The sequence below is a fragment of the Vipera berus genome (genome assembly GCF_964194415.1).
Source record: "Vipera berus genome assembly, chromosome: Z".
NCBI lineage: Eukaryota > Metazoa > Chordata > Lepidosauria > Squamata > Viperidae > Vipera > Vipera berus.
In genome coordinates, this window is record NC_138205.1 from 52,882,500 (window position 1) to 52,907,629 (window position 25,130).

Below are 25,130 nucleotides of genomic sequence, written 5' to 3' on the forward strand. Positions count from 1 at the left end.
TCCTTTCCTCAGCTATTTGCTTTCTTGCATTTCTTTTTCTTTGGGATGGTTTTAGTTGCTACCTCTTGTACAATGTTGCCCATAATTGTTCAGGTACTCTGTCTATCAGATCTAATTCCTTAAATCTATTTGTCACCTCTACTGTGTATTCATCAGGGCTATGATTTAGTTCATATCAGAGTGGCCTAGTGCTTTCCCTACTTTCTTTAATTTAAGCCTAAATTTTGCAATGAGAAGCTCATGATCTGAGCCACAGTCAGCTCCTGGTCTTGTTTATACTGACTGTATAGAGCTTCTCCATCTTTGGCTGCAGAGCACATAGTCAATCTGATTTCTGTGTTGGCTGTCTGGTGACGTCCATGTGTAGAGCCGTCTCTTGGGTTGTTGGAAAAAATTGTTTGCTATGACCATCGTATTCTCTTGACAAAATTCTATCAGCTTGTGCCCTGCTTCATTTTGTACTCGAAGGCCAAACTTGCCTGTTATTCCGGTTATCTTTTGGCTTCCTACTTTAGCATTCCAATCCCCCATGATGATAAGGACATCATTTTTTGGTGTTAATTCTATAAGGTGCTGTAGAGCTTCATAGAACCAGTCAATTTCATCCTCTTGAGCACCAGTAGTTGGGGCATAGACTTGGACTACTGTGATATTGAATGGTTTGCCTTGAATTCGCACTGAGATCTGTCATTTTGGAGATTGTATCCCAGTATTGCTTTTCCTACTCTTTTATTGACTATGAAGGCTACTCCATTTCTTCTGAGGGATTCTTGCCCGCAGTAGTATATCTGATGGTCATCTGAATTAAATTTACCCATTTCTGTCCATTTTTGTTTGCTGATTCCTAAGATGTCAATGTTCAGTCTTCTCATCTCTTGTTTGACCACGTCCAGCTTTCCTTGATTCATGGATCTTACATTCCAGGTTCCTATGGAAAAAAAATCTTTACCGCATCGGACTTTCCTTTCACCACCAGATGCATCCACAGCTGAGTGCCCTTTCAGCTTTGGCCCAGTCGCTTCATTCTTTCTGGCGCTACTAGTACTAGCCCTCTGCTCTTCCCCAGTAGCATATTGGACACCTTCCGACCTGAGGGGCTCATCTTCCAGCGCCATATCTTTTTGCCTTTTGGTACTGTCCATGGGGTTTTCATGGCAAAGATACTGGAGTGGTTTGCTATTTCCTTCTCCAGTGGATCACATTTTGTCAGAACTCTGCTATGACCTGTCCATCTTGGGTGGCCCTGCACAGCATAGCTCATAGCTTCATTGAGTTACACAAGCCCCTTCACCGGGACAAGGCAGTAATTCATAAAGGGGCAGATAGAGATAAGATAGGGTAAATAAAGCCAGATAAAGCAAGACAGATTTACTTTAATTTTCTCTCCTTTAAATTAATCACAGTTCTTTATTTCTCCCCCCACTTAGTTCTTCTTAACCAGGACATTATTATCCAAAGCAGTATTTCTCAACTTGGCAACTTTAAGATGTGTGAACTTCAATCCTGAGAATTCTCCAGCGACTATGCTCTTGAGGTTGAAAAACACTGCTCTAAAGAAAATGAGAAAAAGAAAAGAATGGGAGTAATGGCATAATAGACTTTTGGCTTCTTCTACCCACTTCTTTTTGTATAGTCAAGGCTATGGTCTTCCCAGTTGCAATGTATGGCTGTGAAAGTTGGACCATAAGAAAGGCTGAGTGCCAAAGAATTGAGGCCTTTGAACTCTGGTGCTGGAGAAGACTCCTGCTAGTCCCTTGGACTGCAAGGCGATCAAACCAGTCAGTCCTAGAGGAGATGAACCCTGACTGCCCTTTACAAGGTCAGATCCTGAAGTTGAAACTCAAATACTTTGGCCACCTAATGAGAAGGAAGCACTCACTGGAGAAGAGCCTAATGCTGGGAAAGATTGAGGGCAAGAGAAGAAGGGGACGACAGAGAATGAGATGGCTGGATGGAGTCACTGAAGCAGTAGGTGTGAGCTTAAATGGACTCCAGAAGATGGTAGAGGACAGGAAGGCCTGGAGGAACGTTGTCCATGGGGGCGCGATGGGTTGGACACGACTTCGCAACTAACAACAGCAGCAACACCCGCTTCTTCTACTTTTCTCTTCTTCCTATTGGAGGGCTTCTTTTTTGAAAAATGGTGGATTTTCCAAAGGATCAGTGTCTGTTTTTGGCTTCTGGGTTTTTTTGGCCATGACATCCTGGGAAATACCCAAATTCAAAAGAGACTTTACTTGAAGTAGCCATGCAAGGGACAATATTATGATCTTTTGTAAGAAATGCATGGGAATGAAAATATTGCCAGCAGATGATCAGAAATGAAATGATAATTTTGAGTTTGGGCCTCCAAATCTACTTTGGGGAGTGATGAAGCTAATAAGTTATAGATTTAAGGGGTGTCCATTCATGAAATGAAGCAAAATCTATGTCCTCTTTACCTTCCACTATTCTCTAGAGTCTTACTAGAGACTTACAGCATTATCCATTATTGGATATAATGTTAGTTTTTTTAAAAAAATGTTTTTCTGCATTAATTTTATTAAAGACTACATACTAAGGAAAATATATATAAAAAAAGAAAATTTGAAAAAGAGAAAATAATGAGGCTTTAATGACCTATTTAATAATAGGGGAAGGATTTCTTTGGCTTTACTTCTTAGGAAGGTAGCAAGTTTGGATTTTTTTCAGTGAAGACTAAAAGATAGTCCTCAATTTACATCAGTTCATTTAGTGATTGTTCAAAGTTACAAAGGCACTGAAAAAAGTGCCTTATGACCATTTTTCACAGTTTACAACCATTGCAGCCTCCTTATGATTATGTGATTGAAATTCAGATTCTTGGCAACTGGTTCATACTTATGACTTTTGCTATGACTTTTGCTATGTCGCAAGGTCATGTCATTCCCCTTTTGTGACTTTCTGACAAGCAAAGTCAGCGGGGAAGCCAGATCCATTTAACAAGCATGTTATTAACTTATCAACTGCAGTGAATCACTTAACAGCTGTGGCAAGAAAGGTTGTAAAATGGGGCAAAACTCAACAAATTCTTAACAACAAAAATTTGAGCTCAATTGTCGTCGTAAATCAAGGACTCCATGTACTATTTCTGCTAATTAGGACTGAAAGATTAGCTTTTGCAGTTTTAATTATTGATAAAGGATGAGATATGGAAAGAAGAGTGGTTTTTTTTAACTGAACTAGATGTTAAGATACTTAACTGTTTATATTTGTTGGAGTATACCTTATTACAGTTATTTTTGCACAAGGGTAGTTGGATTATCATTAGTTGCTAGTGAAGAAATCAGTTCTTCCAAAAGAAAATATACATTTAGGCTAATGCCTACCTTGACAGTTGAAAGAAATCAATAACCAATAATCTCATAGAAGACACTGAGCAGATGTTTTAATTTTTTAAATGTGTTTGATTTTTTTTTAAAGCAAAAGCTTTTTTCACTGAAAAATTGGGAGGCACCTTGGCAGTATGTGGAAATTTTCCTGTCAAAACAAATCCAAATGCTTCTTCCCTATCTTAATAGGGTTACATTTGTCTGAATTTGTTTTCTTTTCTAATAATCCTGCCTTTGAGATTTGCTTCCTCCCTATGGTTGTTCTCCATCATTACTTTTTCCCAGAGCTTTTTTTTTGCATCAACAAAATAATAAATCAACCTCCATGGGTGTTTCTTGGAAGATACTGATTGGAAACCCACACAGTATGTATTCTTAAATAGGGGGTTTTCTTTGTTTTCATTTGGCACTGTTAAGCTTGAATCATCCAGCTTCAGAAAATGTGCAGATCTCAAATCAATTTGCTAACACCAAAGACACTGCAAATGTTTAGCTGTTTGCCCTTATTCTCCCCTCTTTACCCACCTGGAATTTTTTTCCCCTACCTTGGCAAGTTGTAATAATATTCTGGCTCCTTGCCAAGTATAGAGGTTACTATGGAAACAGTAAAGCTGCCTGAGCAAGCAGAAAGGGTTGTGGCTTCTAGTGTCTCCTCTGTCTGGGTTAGGCAGATAGATAGATAGATAGATAGATAGATAGATAGATAGATAGATAGATAGATAGATAGATAGATAGATGATAGATAGATAGATGACAGCAGACAGACAGAGGTGGTTATAGAATTTATATTATCCTGCATTTAATTGTACCAAATGAAGAGTGAATTTCTCAGAACAAAGAGAGGAAAGAAGGAAAAGAAAAACATACCATATTCTCTCTCCATTTTGAAAACACCCAATATATAACTATATTTTTTAATCAACTCTGAAAGGGAAATAACTTGATTTTCCTTTTTTCTACTGTATTATGACAGGAAAAACTTTGTACTTTTTGTACACCATTTGTACTTCTCCTGTAAACCAATGGTCTAGATCCAGGAAATTGCTACTATTGTTCCATGTATTTGTGCAGAAATAGCACCTAGTGGCAAGGCTCCCTGTGTTGTGGGGGCAATATAAGACAAAACTTTTATAAAAGATAGCTACAGTTATCAGGGCGGCAAAAAAGTAATGGCAGTCTTTTGTTCTCAGGCTAGACATACATTAGAGGTTTCCTTTCTGTGATAAGCCAGACCCTGTCCTTGTACTGAAATCTTCCCAAATCTGATACTGTTCAAATACATTGAAGGTACAGTATAGTTCTCAGAATTCTCCCCCTCCCTCCTAGCAGAAATAGGATGGAGAAATTGCTTTCATACAAATGACAAGTTTGGATTTAGATTCAGTTTTTGCTAACCTGAGTCTTGAAAATCATTACAATGGAATCTTCCCCTCCTCCTGTTTATGAGAAAAGTGATGTTTTACTTCACAAATCCTTATTTTTATTCTTGTAAATAGAATAAATAAATGGATGAAAAATACAGGGAGAACTGAAGCTGTTCTTCCCAACCAACAGCTCTTAGGAGGAAAATATGTATAGTTCTGAATTCAGACCCACAGGCAAGGGCAGGTTGCGTGACGGTTTCTGTGTTTGACATACAAATGTGCAAATGGTGGCCTAAGACTTAATTTTTAAAGGGGTGAGTGTTATGTTGCTATCTTATGTGAAAATTATTTAGAAACCTGAGATGTCTCTACAAAATGGCAAAGGTTAATTGAAGAGCTTCTTTGTCGTTAAGGATACAAAGGCAGACCTGACTTAAAATGGAAAAAGTGCTTAAATGTATGTGTTTAGCAGCATTTTCAGTTTGCTTGAGTGCTTTGATTGGTAGTTTGCCATTCTTCAGAACTAGCAGTTGAAGATTAAACTATGTGGAAATCTGCAGGTTTCTACAGGTCTCAGAAATAAACTTTTATTAATCTAGAATTATGACATCTGGTTTCATGTTTGGTGCAGTGTATTTAGAATGCCGGCGGATGAAACCCAGGGGGAGGGCCTTCTCTGTGGGGGCGCCTGCCCTCTGGAACCAGCTGCCTGCGGAGCTTAGGACTGCCCCCGACCTTCGATCATTCCGCCGAGACCTGAAGACCTGGCTCTTCGAGCTTTCCGGCTCAGGCTGAGTTTTAATTGGGGTTTTAACTGGGGTTTTACATGTTGCAGGGACTTAGTTTAATCTTTTTTAAATTGGTCTTAATTTTTGTATTAATGTTTTAAAAATTATACCCTGTAAACCGCCCTGAGTCCTTCGGGAAAGGGCGGTATATAAATTCAATAAAATTAAAATTAAATTAAATTAAATTTATAGTAACATACTTAATAGGGGAAGGGGGAAGCCCAATGTATAAGCTTTTATATATCATGTACTTGTTATGTACCTATTATTCATGTAGCCTGGTCAGATAATTTTCTATGCATTGTCTTCATCCAATTATCCCAACTCTACTCCATATGTCTGTGGTAGAGTCTGATCCCTATTAGGTTACCTATACTGTATCTTTAGAAAACATATCTCTGAGTACAGTATTAATGAATGAACTTTTAAAAATAGCCATGGAAACATACGGCTTTCTTCAATATTACACAATAGATAATTGCTTAATTGTTTTTAAAATATAATTTAAATTAAAATTATTTTTAAAATAATTGCTAAATTGTTTGCCAGTTATGTTGTAACAGGCATAGCTATACTGTATTCATTGTGGAACTATTATTAAGAAAAACATTTAGGTTGCCCTGAGTGCACCAATATGGTGTGAAAATCTGGTATATTTCACTGTACACAAGCATCCTTGTGTTCACTTTTGAAATACCAATGGGGAAGAGCCTTTTCTAGACAGAAATTTTGTGTGATGAAACCAGCTTTTGCAAAGGGAGTATATAGATCAGATCCTACTTCAGTGATCAGTACATAAAAATAAAGTGAGAAAGCTTTTTTATGAATTTTACTACTCTTTAAAGAAAAAAAAAGAGGGAAGCATTTTAATTATGAACACAGGGAACATGATGCAAGTTTATCCAATTAAAATGAGTGTTACTAGGATTGGGGAAGCATGATTTGGCTTTTGAAATCCAAATGATCTTTGATTTCTAAAGTCATTCAGGTTGAAAAACTAAAGGTACGCTAATCAAAATTGACTGAACTGTTACCTAGATACAACTGACTCAGAATCTAAACAGCAGTTGTAATTTACAGAACTGGTCAGTTCTTCACAGACAATACTGATAGCTTGATGACAGTTTAAGAATATAAAATGATAAAGAATATTTAAAATCCTTCAAATAGGGAAAGTCCCCTTTAACTTCTAGAGGAAGCAATAACAAAAGCAATAACTTCTATAGTTAACTCATTCTTATGAATAATCCCATTCATAAGAAAAAGTCTCAAATAATATTTTAAACACCAAGTCAACTAGGAATTAATCAAATAAAGAAACAAACCATCGAAAGTTAGAACTGATTAAATTATTAAACTTCTCCTGTCTTTCCCAGCTTCCTTGTGAAACTAACAAACTACAGACATACAGCTAAAAACTCCTGACAATGGTAGGATTAGGAAGCTTTTGCTATCTTGTACAAAATATGACAAATGTAATTTTGTACTAAAGAAAAGACAAATGTAATGAACCAAGTATAAACACTAACCTTGTGATAGAAATCACATAGATTTACATGCTGTAAACAACACAAAAGTTTTTGCATAAAGGTTTGAGCCAACATTTAATCAGAATACTGGATATTGGATTTTTGTCCCAAAGGTAAGGCCCTCTGTTCTGCAGAAATAAACAGTTGAAAATCATTGTGATTTATTGACCATTTGCACTGGGGAACCCAGCTGAAGGTTAGGCCAACAGTTCTGGTGACCACAACTTTGGAATATGAGTGACGTGCTATTCAGAACATAGATAAGGTACATACTGCCAATCAGGGCTTTTTTTTGGTCATAGAACGCTCAGAATGGAGTTCCGGCACCTTTTTTGGATGGAACCTTGTAGGGTAGGCAAGGTGGGTTGCATGACATGTATGAGTTCTGGCACCTTTTTCTTTTACAAAAAAAGCACTGCTGCCAATTATGATGGTACCTTTCTCCCAAGTGCCAGCACCTCAGGTTGCTTTTAACTCAGTGCTGAGCTTTATTGAAAATTGAGGAATGCAATGGAGGACTTGTACTTAGAGTTTCTACAAGAGCTCATTACAATAATTAGAAGAGAGGAGAATGTTGTTAGTTCCTATATAAGACTACTTGAAGTGCAAAAAGATCCTGGTTGGACACTGGCACACAGGTGAAAGAAAGGCAAGGATGTAAGTTGCCAGTGCCCTGTTGATGGAAAACTGACAGCAACTCACTTGTAAATGTAGGCCACAGCATCTCACAGGGGAGGGGAAGTTGATACTTTCCATTTGATTTATATTTGTGTTAGTACTTGAGTACTCCTTTATTAGCAATTAGATGCCATAATAACCCATAGACAGTAGCAAGAGGTTTTTGGCCAATGTCAGAATAAGAAAAACCCATTGGGATGATTTTTAGAGAGTTTGGGAGAGGGAACCCTTCTGAATAAGTCTTTTTTTATCAAAAAGTTTTATAAAAAATTACAATACAAACCCCAAACCAAACCACCCCCAAACCACCCCCTCCCCCTCCCCCACTTCCCAGAACTGAATACAGGGTTACAAATATAACAATCAAAATCTAACTAACATTAACCAACTATATATATAACCAAGTTCCTAACGCACTTTAACTCTCCTTTAAGATGAACACAAACAAGGTAAAAGTAAACATGATAATAATAAGAACATAAAAACAAGATAATATCCATATTATTAAACAATACTAATAATAAAAATAGTAATACAGTATAATAAATGCTAATAAGAATTCCGTAATAAACTAATATTAATAATATCATTCTGGGATTCATTCATAAGCTAAATGAAACTTTTTAGTCCCATATTTATTCTGAATATAATCTATCCATCTTCTCCAGACTGAAACGTATCTTTCTTGAGAATGATCCTTCAAATACGCAGAAATCTTATCCATTTCTGCCAAATTTGACACCTGAAGTGTCCAGTCTTCTATGGTAGGCAAACTATCTTTCTTCCAATATTGGCCTACCAAAAGCCTTGCTGCTGTTATCAAATTCAACATCAAATTTATTTCTTTAGTATCACAATCTATAACAATACCCAATAAAAACAATTGTGGAGAAAATTTTATCTTTCTCTTAAAAATCTTTTGAATATTCCACCAAATTTTAATCCAAAAACCTTTAACATTTCTGCAAGTCCACCATATATGATAAAAGGTAGCATCCAAACTACCTCATCTCCAACATTTGGGCTGTAAGTTAGGATACATGCAAGACAATTTTTTGGGATCCAAATGCCATCTATAAACCATTTTATAAAAGTTTTCTCTTAAATTTTGAGCCTGGGTAAATTTTACATTTCTAACCCAAATTACCTCCCATGTATCCAATGAGATTGGTTCTTGAATATATTGAGCCCACTTTACCATACAATCTTTAACTAGTTCCGTTTCAGAATCCAATTCTATTAAAGCATTATATATTCTCTTTATATGCGCTCGGTTTTGATCTTTAATTTGTTTTACCAAATTTTCATCAGTTAATGTAATACCAATTTTCTGATCTATCTTCCACCTCATTTGCAACTGAGTACCGTATATACTTGAGTATAAGCCGACTCGAGTATAAGCCGAGACCCCCAATTTCACCCCCAAAAACTGGAAAAAGTTGTTGACTCGAGTATAAGCCGATCCGCCGTTCTGCAAGCCTCCGCCGCCGGCGGAGGCTGGATCCGCGCTCTGCAAGCCTCTGCCGCCAGCAGAGGCTCGATCCGCCATTTTGCAAGCCTGAATACACAGGAATACCATGTGTGGCCGCGGCTCTCGGGGAAGCCCTGGCTGTCCGCTTCCTCGCTCCACGCTGCCATTCGGGGCCCGCGCGTTCCCCGGGCAAATCGCGGCGCCCAGCAGGCGAGGAAACACGCCCGCTCCAGTCGCCCCCCCTTCCCTCAGGAGACGCGAAGCAAGTGACCGCCGGGAGCTTACCGAGGACTTGCTTCGGTGCTTCCAGGATCGCGCGCACCTCTCCCAAGCCGCCGCCGTCCGGAGACCTGCCGAAGTTTGGGGAGGTTTGGGGAGGTGCGCGCGCACCTCCCCAAACTTCCCCAAACGTCGGCAGGTCTCCGGACCTCCGTGCCCTGCCTGCTTGCTTCTTTCCACTGCGGAAAGAAGCAGACCTCCGCGCCCTGCCTGCCTGCTTCTTTCCACAGCGGAAAGAAGCAGGCAGGCAGGGCACAGAGGTCTGCTTCTTTCCGCAGCGGAAAGAAGCAGGCAAGCAGGGCGCGGAGGTCTGCTTCTTTCCGCAGCGGAAAGAAGCAGGCAGGCAGGGCACGGAGGTCTGCTTCTTTCCGCAGCGGAAAGAAGCAGGCAAGCAGGGCGCGGAGGTCTGCTTCTTTCCGCAGCGGAAAGAAGCAGGCAGGCAGGGCACGGAGGTCCGGAGACCTGCCGACGTTTGGGGAGGTTTGGGGAGGTGCGCGCGCACCTCCCCAAACCTCCCCAAACTTCGGCAGGTCTGCGGATGGCAGTGGCTTGGGAGAGGTGCACGCGATCCCGGAAGCACCAAAGCCTCGGCCGCGCACAAGTCCTCGGTAAGTTTTTTTTGTTGACTGGAGTATAAGCCAAAGTGGAATTTTTCAGCCCAAAAAGTGGGCTGAAAAATTCGGCTTATACTCAAGTATATACGGTATATCGAAACCAAGACTGTATGATATTTTCTTGTTTTAACTCACCTAATGATTTTAATTGCCAACCATTCCCTATCAATCTAAGTAATTCCTTATATGAAGTCATATCCAAGCTCACACCCACAGATACACCCTCTATCGCATACCCGGGAATCCCCCAAATTGGTACTTTATAATTTAATTTATAATAATATTTTTTCCATACGCGCAATAAGGCGCTTCTTAAAATATGAGATTTAAATGCCTTATCCACTTTTCTATCATAAACTAAATATGCATGCCACCCATATAATAAGTCCCATCCCTCAAGATAAAGTAATCTTTTATTTGTTAAATTAAGCCAGTCACTAACCGCTGATAAAACCACCGCATCATAATATAATTTCAAATTAGGCACTTTAAGTCCTCCTCTTTCCCGTACATCTTGTAAAATCTTAAGTTTAACTCTGTCTTTTCCCTGCCCAAATAAATTTATTAATACCCTTCTGCCACTCATCCAAATCGGCATCCTTTTTCAATATGGGTATCATTTGAAACCAAAAAAGAAACTTTGGTAGAACATTCATTTTAACAGCTGCGATTTTCCCCAACAGAGATAGTTGTAATTTTCTCCAACTATCTAACTCCTTTTGTACTTTTTGCCATAATATCTCATAGTTATTCTTATATAATTTCACATTAGAAACTGAAATATATACTCCCAAATATTTAACTTTTTTCACTATTTCAAAACCTGTTAATTTTACTAACATTTCCTTTTCATTCATAGTCATATTTTTAGATAATATTTTACTCTTGTAGTTATTTACCTTGAAACCAGAAACTTTCCCGTATTGAATTATTATTTCCATTAAATCTATAACCGATTGAGTCAGTTGAGATAGTGTGACAACCAAGTCATCCGCAAATGCCCTTAGCCTGCAATCATTCTGCTTTATTTTTATTCCCTTTATTTTGGTTGATTCACGAATTTTAATCAGTAAAATCTCCAGTGTTAAAACAAACAACAATGGTGACAGGGGACATCCCTGTCTTGTACCTTTTTCAATTTTAAATGTGTCTGTTAATCCCCCATTAATTATAATTTGTGCCGATTGTTGTTGATATATAGCCTTAATAGATTGCAGAAATTGATCCCCAAAATTCATCTTATCCACAACTTTCAATAAAAATTGCCAATTCAACTGATCAAACGCTTTTTCAGCATCTAAGAATATCAATGCCGCAGGGACTTGGTTGTTCTTATCCAAATATTCTATTAAATTTACAATTTGTCTTACATTATATTTCATATGTCTTCCAGTTATAAATCCAGACTGATCACTATGAACCATTTGTTTCAAAACTTGCATTAGTCTATTTGCCAATATTTTTGCAAAAATCTTATAATCTGTATTTAAAAGCGATATAGGTCTGTAATTCTTAGGCTGGGTAAGGTCTTGATCCTCCTTTGGGATCAGTGATATAAAAGCCCTTCTCCAGGACGGAGGCACTTCCCCTCCAGCCTGGATATTATTAAATAATTCCTTTAAAGGTTCTACCATCTCTGCAAGTAATATTTTATAATAAATTGCTGATAAGCCATCTGTACCAGGAGCCTTGCCCACTTTTAACTGTTTAATTGCTGAAATAATTTCCTCAGAGGTAATTAAACGATTCATCTCCTCCCGTTGTTCATGTGAGAGCATAGGAATATGCGCTTCCTGTAAGTACTTATCTATATCTAAAGCTTGTATATTCTCGCTAGCATATAACTTTGCATAAAAATCTAAAAAACCCATTTTAATCAGATTTTGTTGATATAGTTCTTTACCCTTGTATTCTATTTTCTCTATAGTACGTAATTTCTGTTTTTTCCTTAATTGATAAGCTAACCACCTACCAGGCTTATTTGCATTATAAAAAGTATTATGTTTCCATGTCAGAAGCTTTATCGCCATTCTTAGCGACCTGAAGCCTATGGAACACTGCCTGGAGATCCGCAGTTGGTCTCTTCAGTTGCGCCCCTCCCACCGGCTCCGTAGTAACAGGGCCTTGTATTGTAGGCCTAGAATCTATCTTCTGTTTCAATTGCTCCTTTTCTTTACGTTTATATGCAGCACATGTCATTCTCTGTTCTTTTGGATTATTCTTTAATGCCAAAATCTGTTCAGTAGATTCAGCCTGCTGTACCTCTCCAGCAAACTGTGATGTTGCGCCTTCAATATGCTGTTTATCTTCCAAACTTTCTTCTGTTCTCTTAAATCGTGGAGATGGTGGTGAACCTGCTTTCAGGACATGAGTATAAAAATCTTTTGCCTTTGTAATTGTATTAAGTCAATATCGTGTCCCTGCATAATTCACCACTATTGCAATAGGTATCTCCCATCTGAACTGAATCTGTCAATTTTTGAGCTCCTCAGACAAAAAACCAAAATCCTTCCTTTTTCTCAAAATTTTAGGAGGTATTTCTTTTAAAATTATAATATCTTGACCTGCAATTTGAAATCTCTGTTGATAAAAGGCCTGGATAATTGCATTTCAGAGTGACCTCTTAGAAAAATAAATCACCACATCTCTAGGTAAATTTTTCTGCCTCGCAATCCAAGAGTTAACCCTGAATATTTTATCCACCTCTCTTGATAACTCCTCAGGATCACATCCCAAAATGGGAGCTATAGATTTTGCCACCTCCTCTTGCAAATCCTCTTGTGGGTTCTCTTTCAATCCTCTTATTCTCAGGGCAAATTCCACGTCTCTATATTGTGAGATAGTCACCTCATCCTCAGTTCTATCAATTTTATTTTCAGCTTTGGCAATTCTACTTTCTAATTTTTCACTGTTTTCCACAACCTCATCCACATGGTCATCTAAGCGTTCAATGTGTGTGGCCAGCCCTTGGAGTGCGAGCAATATGTCTTCTCTCATCTCTATTTTTACTCTCAATAAGATCAGCCATCTCCTCCTTTATTTGTTGGACTGTTTGTTGTGCTTGAAGCTTCAAAGCATCCTGCAGGTCTTGAAGTGTAAATGCAGGTGGTGGGGGAGAAGGTGGAGGGGATTTGGGCTTTGATGTGGATTGTGTTGCAGGCTGTGTTACAGGAGAAGAAATTGAACTTTTAGGAACAACAGGAATTCCCAGCCATCTTGAAGCCATTTCCCCGCTTGTTAAAATTCACTTATTACTTTCACTTTCCCTCTGCACTTCAAGATAAAGATAAAAGTCCCAGAAAGATCTTTAAAAACTTTAAAAACTCTCAAACACACAAAAATCCAATATGTTATTTAAACTTTGTTATGAAATATAACTCTTTCTTCACGCTTTGTTCTTTCAAAAAACAAAAGAAAAACATTCCGGCGCCATCTTTTCTCTTTCAAAATCAAATTAAGGTGTGGAGAAAATTAATGCTCCCTGAGTTAAAGTTTTAAATACTTGCAAATTTAATTCCTCCTGATCAGCTCTGTCTGCTTTCAAATCAGTCACAGATCGCTATAATCAGCAGATGTGGATGCAGCGTCTAGCTTCGCCCCTGCAGCTCGGAGCAAAGGCGTCCTGGATTTGGAGAAAGCCTCGGGCTCCGAGGGAGCTCTCACCCTCTGACCCCAGATATTTCTGGGGGTCTAGGGGAGCTCTACCTCTACCTGAGGAAAGCTCACCTCCCCCTCTTCTCCTGAGGGGGAGGTTTACAAGCCGCGGGACAGCTGATTTTCACTGTCTCCGCGGTTCTGACGAAACCTCAGGACGGGCAGCCGAAAAAAGCCTCCATCGGTGCGGCGTTGCCACCGGAAGTCGCATCACTGTTTTTCTTGATTGTGGGCTTGTTAAAAACACAGTGTTAATAGGAACCTGAAAAAAGTGAGGCAGAAGTTTCAGTTTTCTCAGTGCCGCTATTATAATATCCAAAATCTTTCTCAAGCATGTAGTTAGACACTTGCCTAGTGTGCATTTGTTCTTGTATCAGCTAGCTCTTCCATTTTCTCTTCTGACCTTAAACAGGGAGAAGATGATTTCATTCACAGGTTTAGTACAGGGCCGTAACCTGGAAGTTGCACACAAAGCTATCTTGAAATTGCCACTGAACCATGAATAACAAAAACCTCTCCTTGTAGCCAATTTAAGGGATGTTATTTAACATATACTAGGGTGGAAAAGGAGGTAGGATCAGGAAAACGGATAGAGGTAGGAATCTATATATCTATAGTTTGATTTAGTGGTTAAGGCACAAGGGCTAGAAAATGATAAACCATGAATTCAATTCCTAGCTGGACAACCTTTGGGCTAGTCACTCTTTCAGCCCAACCCACCTCACAAGTTTATTGTCATGGAGAAAATAAGAAGATGTATTGGATATGTTCGATGCCTTGAGTCATTTGTAAAAATAATAAAAATAATAACGCTGGGATATAAATAAACAAATATATCCTCCCACTAATTCCTGCAGAATGTCAAGGGCTGAATTTTTACCCCATTCAGTTGACCTTTCATAAAATTGCTAAGAAAAAAAGATTTCATTTCCAAAAAGAATTCAAAAATCAGAATAGTTTGTTGTTGTTAAGTATGTTTTTTTTAACCTGATCCCTGGTGAGTCCCCTTTTTTCAGAAAGGCATCATCCTTCCTTAGCTGTAGCAAATGGGTAGTTGCTTAAATGTTTTTCCTCAGCTCAGACTGGTGAAGCAAACTCTTCCTGTCCCTTGAAGAGTGTGATATGGCATTGGCTGATAGTTTCCTATCTTTGTGGCTTGAATGACTGCAGATAACTATGGCAAGCTGTCTTTTGAAGCCAGCTCAGATGGTTACTGACAGACTGTACCAGGGGCGTCAAACTCAATTTCATTGAAGGCCGCATCAGCATTGCGGTTGCCCTCAGGGGGTCGGGTGGGTATGGCCAGGGTGGGTGTGGCCTACTGGATGGGCGTGGCTAGAGTGCGTATGGCCTACTGGGTGGGCCTGGCCAGCTCTACATCGTTCGCATCAAGGGTGCCTATGGGGGCATAGGCAGGAGTGGGACAGATCTGAGGGTCTCTGGCAGAAGGAGGGTCTCTGGGCCAAGGCAGTGGGGGCCGTTCCCTCACTGTTTCCAGGATGGCTTCGCGGGCCACATGAAACCACTTCATGGGCCGGATCCGGCCCCCGGGCCTTGTGTTTGACATGTCTGGACTATAGAGTTAATGATTTGGCAGCACGACACATATAGGCTTAAAGAACCATACTGGTTGCTATTTTGTCTTTCTGAAGACAATTTGCATCATCTTTATTACCTATAAACTAATTTTCTTGAAAGATCACCTTCTGCCATCTGGCCTTGTGAATTCATGAATTAATAAAATAAACCTTTACATAGCATTCTGTTTCAAATTTGGAAACAAAGTATTGAGAGGCACTTGCCTAACTAATCCTGTATCAATTGTTGATTTTTGGACCACAAATAAATCGGTCTTATTTAAGCATGACTTTATGACTTGGAACTGATTTGTCTTCCTGTGGTATGGTCTTTTCACCTTTATTGATATTTTAATTGGTTATTTTCATATAGTTTATATAATTATGTATTTTTACATTTTATTCAGTTTATATCCTGCCGTTCTAGTCATGTGAGTGCTTAAAGTAGCTATCAAAATAATATAAAGAATACTACAGATAAATAAATGGCAACTATTTTTATGCATTTTGTGCAATATCTGGTATTGATTTCTTTATGTTGCTGTTTTTATTTAAATATTCTATTGAAAAGTTTATGGTCTATTTGATTAAATAAAAGGTACATGTAGGTAAATGAAATTAATAAATAGCACATACAAGTGCCTAATAAAATAAGTACTATAAATAAATAGTCTGTTATGTTTGAGTTTCAAAATAATCACAACATTTTTTAATTTTTTATAAATGTTGGGTCTGTGAGTAGCAGTTTGGCTTCATGAATTTTATTAGGTGCCCTGGATTTCCTTTTTGTTAAGAGATGTGGGATTTTATTATTTGAAAAAAGAATGTGGTTTTGAGAATACCTGACAGAACTTCTGTACTTATTTTAAAGGAATAGCGTGACAGAAGAGTGACATCTAAGGCCCTTTGGATGCTGGGAATAATTTTGTCGTTTCCATGTTTTATTTGATAGCACCAGTCAAAGATTATGTGGAAAAGATGAAAGCTTTTTCTTAGTCTAACTTCAGATAATACTTGCCTATGAGAAATTCTTGTCAAAACAGATAATCACTGTCTATGAGATAATAGTTGCTATCTTCAGTACTGCAGCCTGCTGTTGGCCATCAGTTTGTAAAGTGAGATTTCTGCCAAATCATTATCCTCTCAGGATGGGTGAGGCTGTTTGATTTATTCTTGTGTTATTCTTTTTTTTTCTCAGAGACGACTGCCTGAATTCATCAGGATGCACAGAACCACCAGGATAAAAATCACAGAGCTGAACCCCCACTTAATGTGTGCCTTATGTGGAGGCTACTTTATAGATGCCACAACTATTGTGGAATGCTTACATTCATGTGAGTGTCAAATAAGGAAGCGCCCTGTTTGAATTTGACAGACTCTCTGGACTTTCTTGTTGATGAAGGTCTATTTCAAATACTCAGGATAATCATGTTGTCCATTCAGAACATGTATTCCCTCAGTAGTGGGATCCAGATATGTGAACAACCAGTTCTCTGTGTGGATGCCACTTCCAGAAGTCCATTCTGGGCCTGGGCAACAAATAATTAGCTACCAGTTTTGCCAAACTGGTGCAAACTGGCTGAATCCCACCACTATATTCCCTTCACTACAGGATAGCTAATCTTCCATTCTTCAAATTGTTCTGGTAAGCTTTCAAAGTATTCTTCCTCTCTACTGCCCAATAAAGATAAATTTGTTAGCAAGTCTGGGCCTGAGTGACCTTTAAAACAGCAAGATATGATGCTAATGCTATGAAGGATGACTTAGGCGAAAGCTAATAGGCTAACAATTCCAAATGACAAGATACTCATAGTTAAACATTTAATGTTACTTGCCACTTAGTCACCAGTGAATGAGAAAAGAAAAAAGTAATCACTTAGCACAATATCAGATACCCTGGCTTCTTATTATTTAATGCTTTATATATATGACCGTATGTATGATGTCTGAATACAGTTAAATGTCAGTTATTGATATAAATAAACCCCTGTTTTATAAAGAGCAAGTAGTCTAAAGATGCCTTCAAAACTCTTGAGACATGAAGTTACTACTACACACTCATCCACTGAAGTACAATTTCTCATTTAAATTTATAGCAAATGTGCAAAAGGGATTGTATGATTTTGAGAAGGCTAGTAAAATCATTGTTTCAAAAGTGAAAACAAGTACAGGTAGTCCTCAGAATAGCAGAGTTGGAATGGTCCTTGGAAGTTTTCATGTCCAACCCTTGCTCAACCCATAATATTAAAAAGATCCTTTTTTGATATTTGCTTGAGAGCACATTGAAACTCACTGTAAAAAAGTCCACTTTCATCATCATCTGAGTCTACAATTGGAGCATAGATTTGTAGTATGGTGATATTGAGTGACTTGCTTCGAATATGGATAGATACTGTGTGATCACTGTATGCTGTGTGATTCTCAACACATTTAGCTACTTGTCTGCTTATGCAGAATGCAACTCCTTTTTGTCTGATGATGTCATTTTCAGAAAAATAAACCATAAGCCCTACTGATTTGAATTTATCACTGCCTTAGCATCACTGATGCTAAGAATGTCTACATTCACTCTAATCAATTCTCTATTTATAATTTTGAGATTCCCAAGGGATATTCTTTTAACATTCCATGTTCCAATTTGATATAACTTTGTACAGCGTAGTGACCCCTTTTATCATGGGCATCATCAATTCTTGGGCTTTGGGAAGACTTTCCTCCAACAATCCAACAATGCCATAAAAACCTACTAAAAGCTGGTTGTTGCATTTCTCCAGTAGCTTGCGGGTTACTATCCAGCCCAGAGGGTCCACTGTTGGTATCCATACCCAAATCATGTTAAGTTATTGCCATAAGGTGTTCTGGTGAGTTTTTTTTTACAGGATGTTCATCATTGTTTCCCCTAACCCTCCCCATTTATCTGGGCTTGGGCTTGGTATATGGTTAATAAATCAACCATTCGGTTGGATTTTGAATAGACAATTTTTATTTCTATCCTATAATGCAGACATGTCAAACACAACGCCCGGGGGCCATATCCGGCCCGCGAAGTGGTTTCATGCGGCCCGCGAAGCCATCCTGGAAACAGTGAGGGAACGGCCCCCACTGCCTTGGCCCTGGCCCAGAGACTCTCTTTCTGCCAGAGACCCTCAGATCTGTCCCACTCCCACCCAGGCCCCCATAGGCATTCTTGATGCGAACGATGTAGAGCTGGCCATGCCCACCCAGTAGGCCATACGCACTCTAGCCATGCCCACCCAGTAGGCCACGCCCACCCTGGCCATACCCACCCAGCCCCCTGAGGGCAACCACAATGCTTATGGCCCTCAATGAAATTGAGTTTGACACCCCTGCTATAATGCATGTCAAGTTTCTATCTTTGTTGCTGTGCATTTTTTTTAAAAAAAATCAAACAAATGTTTCCTTTTGTCTATGACTAATATATCAAAACTGCACCCCTGAAATAATTTTTGACTTCAGATGATTTTCTAGCTAGCTTGAGTAACCACTGCTTTGCTTCATAGTAAGGCCAGATTTGATCCAGATTTGGATATCTCTTCATTTCATAAATTCCGACACATTTTTCTGCATGACTCTCCTTTTCTACCAATGTTTTCTTTTCTTTTTTAGTTTGTAAAACCTGCATTGTCCGCTACCTGGAAACCAACAAATACTGCCCAATGTGTGATGTTCAAGTTCATAAAACAAGGCCTCTTCTCAGTATCAGGTATGAAACATTGTTTTATATTCCAATTTAAGCCTACTTGTATTTACCATGGATGGTGTCAGATGGAGCCATATATTAGCTTGAAGACCTTGGTGCTTTCTAAGTTTGGTTGTTTGTTGGCAGACATTTCATTACCAGTAATGAAACTAAGTTACCTTAGTTTGCTTGCAGTTATTTTGTTACATCTGGTAACAAAATAACTGCAAGCAAACAATCAGGCTCAGAGAGCACAAAGGACTCTACAGTTCAACCCTGAACTATACACAGTATATTTTGTTCAGTTTCTAACATAAAGTAATTGCAATATGGCATCTACCATACAATCTAGAGTTGATTACCGACTACTGTTACCATGCAGGAGTCCAACAGTACCAATTCTTCACTTTCCTACACCTCTGCATGTGGAGTTGGGGGATAACTCAGAGTATCACTGCATGCTATTTCTTTCTACTTCACGTGGTCCAAGCTTAAGGTCCAAAGCTCTCTTTAGGCATCCTCACATTTGGTGAAATGGTCTGAAGAGGTCTTGGTATTACATTTTTTTTATTAAAAAGTTTTACAGTACATTTTAAACATAAATTGACCCCACCTCCCCATAAAACCCGCCCTTCCCTCTCCCTCCCCCCCAACTTCCCCCCACCTACCCATAAAGCCCACCCTTCCCTCCCCCTCCCCCCTGACTTCCTAGAGCTTAATACAGGGTATTGCATCTAAAAAGCTTGAGCTAAAATATGCTAACTATCTATAAATACACTTTAAATCCTATCGCACTTTAACTCCCATTTGTTGTTGTTAGTTGCGCCATCGCGACCCTATGGACAACGTTCCTCCAGGCCTTCCTGTCCTCTACCATCTTCTGGAGTCCATTTAAGCTCACGCCTACTGCTTCAGTAACTCCATCCAGCCACCTCATTCTCTGTCGTCCCCTTCTTCTATTGCCCTCAATCTTTCCCAGCATTAGGCTCTTCTCCAGTGAGTCCTTCCTTCTCATTAGGTGGCCAAAGTATTTGAGTTTTAGCTTCAGGATCTGGCCTTCTAAAGAGCAGTCAGGGCTGATCTCCTCTAGGACTGACTGGTTTGATAGCCTTGCAGTCCAAGGGACTCGCAGGAGTCTTCTCCAGCACCATAGTTCAAAGGCTTCAATTCTTTGGCGCTCAGCCTTTCTTATGGTCCAGCTTTCACTGCCATACATTGCAACTGGGAAGACCATAGCCTTGACTATAGGCACTTTTGTTGACAGGGTGATGTCTCTGCTTTTTAGTGTGCTGTCTAGATTTGCCATTGCTTTCCTCCCAAGGAGCAAGCGTCTTTTAATTTCTTGGCTACAGTCCCCATCCCCTTCATGGATTACTGCCTTGTCGTGGCGAAGGGGCTTGCGTAATTCAATGAAGCTATGAGCTATGCCGTGCAGGGCCACCCAAGACGGAAAGGTCATAGCAGAGAGTTCTGACAAAATGTGATCCATTGGAGAAGGAAATGGCAACCCACTCCAGTATCTTTGCCATGAAAACCTTATGGACAGTACCAAAAGGCAATACGATATGATGCTGGAAGATGAGCCCCTCAGGTCGGAAGGTGTCCAATATGCTACTGGGGAAGAGCAGAGGGCTAGTACTAGTAGCGCCAGAAAGAATGAAGCGACTGGGCCAAAGCCGAAAGGACGCTCAGCTGTGGATGTGTCTGGTGGTGAAAGGAAAGTCCGATGCTGTAAAGATTTTTTCTCCATAGGAACCTGGAATGTAAGATCCATGAATCAAGGAAAGCTGGACGTGGTCAAACAAGAGATGACAAGACTAAACACTGACATCTTAGGTATCAGTGAACTAAAATGGACAGGAATGGGTGAATTTAATTCAGATGACCATCAGATATACTACTGCAGGCAAGAATCCCTCAGAAGAAATGGAGTAGCCTTCATAGTCAATAAAAGAGTAGGAAAAGCAATACTGGGATACAATCTCCAAAATGACAGAATGATCTCAGTTCGAATCCAAGGCAAACCATTCAATATCACAGTAGTCCAAGTCTATGCCCCAACCACCAGTGCTGAAGAGGATGAAATTGACCAGTTCTATGAAGCTCTACAGCACCTTATAGAACTAACACCAAAAAATGATGTCCTTATCATCATGGGGGATTGGAATGCTAAAGTAGGAAGCCAAAAGATAACCGGAATAACAGGCAAGTTTGGCCTTGGAGTACAAAATGAAGCAGGGCACAGGCTGATAGAATTTTGTCAAGAGAATACGATGGTCATAGCAAACACTCTGTTCCAACAACCCAAGAGACGGCTTTACACATGGACATCACCAGACGGTCAACACAGAAATCGATTGATCTGCAGCCAAAGATGGAGAAGCTCTATACAGTCAGTAAAAACAAGACCAGGAGCTGACTGTGGCTCAGACCATGAGCTTCTTGTTGCAAAGTCTAGGCTTAAATTAAAGAAAATAGGGAAAAGTGCTAGGCCAGTCAGGTATGAATTAAATCATATCCCTGTTGAATATACAGTAGAGGTGACAAATAAATTTAAGGAATTAGATCTGATAGACAGAGTGCCTGAAGAACTATGGACAGAGGTTCGCAACATTGTACAACAGGTAGCAACGAAAATCATCCCAAAGAAAAAGAAATGCAAGAAAGCAAAATGGCTGTCTGAGGAAGCTTTGCAAATAGCTGAGGAAAGGAGGGAAGCAAAAGGCAAGGGAGAAAAAGAAAGATATGCCCAATTAAATGCAGAATTCCAAAGAATAGCTAGAAGAGATAAGAATGCCTTCTTAAATGAACAATGCAAAGAAATAGAAGAAAACAATAGAATAGGGAGGACCAGAGATCTTTTCAAGAAAATTGGAGAGATGAAAGGAACGTTTCATGCAAAAATGGGCATGATAAAGGACCAAAATGGCAGGGACCTAACAGAGGCAGAAGAGCCAGACATCCTAGAATGTGAAGTGAAGTGGGCCTTAGAAAAGCTGAGCAACAACAAAGCTAGTGGAGGTGACAGTATTCCAGCTGAGCTATTCAAAATCTTAAAAGACGATGCAGTAAAAGTGCTACACTCAATTTTCCAGCAAATTTGGAAAACTCAACAGTGGCCACAGGATTGGAAAAGATCAGTTTACATTCCAATTCCAAAGGAAGGCAGTGCCAAAGAATGTTCAAACTATCGCACCATTGCACTCATTTCTCATGCTAGTAAAGTTATGCTTAAAATCCTACAAGCTAGACTCCAGCAGTATGTGGATTGAGAACTACCAGAAGTACAGGCAAGATTTCGAAGAGGCAGAGGAACTAGAGATCAAATTGCCAACATACGCTGGATCATGGAGAAAGCTAGGGAGTTCCAGAAAAACATCTACTTCTGCTTCATTGACTATGCTAAAGCCTTTGATTGTGTGGATCATAACAAACTGTGGCAAGTACTTAAAGAGATGGGAGTACCAGACCATCTTATTTGTTTCTTGAGAAACCTATATGCGGGCCAAGAAGCAACAGTGAGAACTGGACACGGAACCACTGATTGGTTCAAAATTGGGAAAGGAGTCCGGCAAGGCTGTATACTGTCGCCTTGCCTATTTAACTTATATGCAGAGCACATCATGAGAAAGGCAGGGCTAGATGAATCAAAAGTTGGAATTAAGATTGCTGGAAGAAACATCAACAACCTAAGATATGCATATGATACCACTTTAATGGCAGAAAGTGAAGAGGAACTAAAGAGCCTCTTGTTGCGAGTGAAGAAGGAGAGTGCAAAACTTGGGTTGAAACTAAACATTAAGAAAACCAAGATCATGGCATCTGGCCCTCTCAATTCCTGGCAAATAGATGGAGAAGAAATGGAGGTAGTGACAGATTCTATTTTCCTGGGCTCCAAGATCACTGCAGATGGGGACTGTAGCCAAGAAATTAAAAGACGCTTGCTTCTTGGGAGGAAAGCAATGGCAAATCTAGACAGCACACTAAAAAGCAGAGACATCACCCTGTCAACAAAAGTGCGTATAGTCAAGGCTATGGTCTTCCCAGTTGCAATGTATGGCAGTGAAACCTGGACCATAAGAAAGGCTGAGCACCAAAGAATTGAAGCCTTTGAACTATGGTGCTGGAGAAGACTCCTGCGAGTCCCTTGGACAGTGTGCTGCAGCTGCCAAAAAAACCAACACAGTGCTAGGCTGCATTAACAGAGGGATAGAATCAAGATCACGTGAAGTACTAATACCACTTTACAATGCCTTGGTAAGGCCACACCTGGAATACTGCATCCAGTTTGCCTAGTTTGCCTAGTTCCTTGCTGCTTTTGGGTGGAGGGGTACTTTTAAGTCAATATTGACTCCTGGTGACTGCTTCAATAAATCCCTTAGTTTTCTTAGCAAGGTTTCATAAGTGATTTCCCATTCCCTCCATCCTAGGTAGGACTAAGGATTAAGGTAGGACTAGAACTCATAGTCTCCTGGTTTCTAGCCTGGTACCTTAACCAGTACATGATACTGGCTCCCTCCCTAGACTAAATATTCCACTAGTTTTTAATCTTTACAGCATGGCTCTAATGCAAGTAATGATGACAATAGTAGTAATAATAATGCAGTTTTTAATTCTAATCTTTGGCTTGTAAACTTCTTTGTAGTACTGACTTTTTTGTTTCTTAGTAAACTATCCCTATTTGTATTCATATAACAGTTTGAATCAAGCCAACACTTCTTCCTCTTGTGGCCTTGAGCGGCAATCTTACTGATTCCCTTTAAAGCTGGTTTTGTGGGAAACCAGATGTACCTTAATGAACTCTACTGATGGTTGGCATAGAAACCAAGTAGGTAGCCTGCCACAGATACATCTCTCTGACTGTATTTTTAGCACACAGTCTGTATGAATTAATTTAACTCGTAACACTTGAGTCTCCCTGAGAAATATTTACTAGCCTCATTCCAACAGGTCTTTCATCAAAGGCACCCTGAACATTTTCATATTCAGATTTAAACTCCAAACAGGCATGAATTGTCAATATTAAGAAACAAGTATGCTGTGGGGCGACGGGGAAGGGACTCAATAGACAGGTTAAAAATGCAGCAAAATGTCAACAGGATTTAGTGATCAATAGGGAAAAATAAAACTCAAAGAAAAACTGCATTATCTTCGATCAGAACAGAGCCGGAAGCGAACTTGGAGGTCTTCTAGTCAGACATTGCTGAAGCAGGAGACTCAATACCATTTCATATGACTGTCCAGTCTCATCTTAAAAACCTCTAGTGATGAAGCACCTACAACTTCTGAAGACAAGCTGTTCCACTGGCTAATTGTCCTCACTGTTAGGAAGTTTCTCCTTAATTCAAGGTTGCTCCTCTCCAATGCTTTTTTTCTAAAAAAAAAAAAAAAAGGTGCCGCAACTCCCATCTTGGCGGGCGCAGGAGGCGGGGGGCGCTGCTGCAGTCATAGGTGCGAAGGGTGTTGGTGGTGGGCTCCCCCCCGGGGCTGGAGCCAGCGCAGCTAGTGATGTGGGAGCAGCAGAGCCCACTTTATATGACGGGGCTGTGCGGTACGGGCAGCGGAGGCGGTGCGGGCCAGGCGATGTTTTAATGTTATGATTTAAAAAAAAATTTTTTTCTATTGTAAGTTTTCCCAAACCTCACCATGTGGATTGCATACAAATATTATATAATTGGTAAATAAAGGTAGGACATATGTTAAATATACATCAAATGATAATATGCTTCCCTACAAAGTCAATTCTTGCTCAATGACAGACCAAGGAGTTAACTCAGAAAGGCAAGAGGAAAATCTAGAAGAGATCTGTGCAACTTGTAGAAGAGAAAAGCCCACACTGATAAATTAAAAATCTTTGTGGTCTCCAAAGGAAAGCTGGTGGGCTAATCAATGATTTGGTGACTAGAGGAGCATCTACAGTGTTGGAGTTCGTGGTCATGGTAAGCCATGGAGGCACTAGGCAACATGACCTTTAGGGCAGTGGTGGTGATTTTATTACTTTAAAGAAAAAGTCTGTGCTCTGTCCAAGGGTGCTTGGTAGGCTGCATGTACAGGCCTGGGCTAGAATTTATTTTGGAGCATTCAACTGTCTAGAGCAGGCATGTCAAACTCATTTTGTTTGAGGCA

The 25,130-nt window shown here is 39.7% G+C and overlaps 1 protein-coding gene across 6 annotated transcripts in view; it reads left to right on the forward strand.

The window, feature by feature from the left end:
- PCGF2 (polycomb group ring finger 2) overlaps positions 1-25,130 on the forward strand; it is an 80,733-nt gene that overhangs the window by 16,124 nt on the left and 39,479 nt on the right. For 5 of the 6 annotated variants that reach the window (XM_081346480.1, XM_081346479.1, XM_081346481.1 and 2 more), the window contains 2 exons: positions 16,503-16,638; positions 18,932-19,028. In XM_081346480.1, coding sequence (XP_081202606.1) covers positions 16,527-16,638; positions 18,932-19,028 — 209 coding nt within the window. In that variant the 5' untranslated portion in view covers positions 16,503-16,526. The remainder of the gene's footprint in view (positions 1-16,502; positions 16,639-18,931; positions 19,029-25,130) is intronic. The other variant, XM_081346484.1, reaches the window with a different exon arrangement.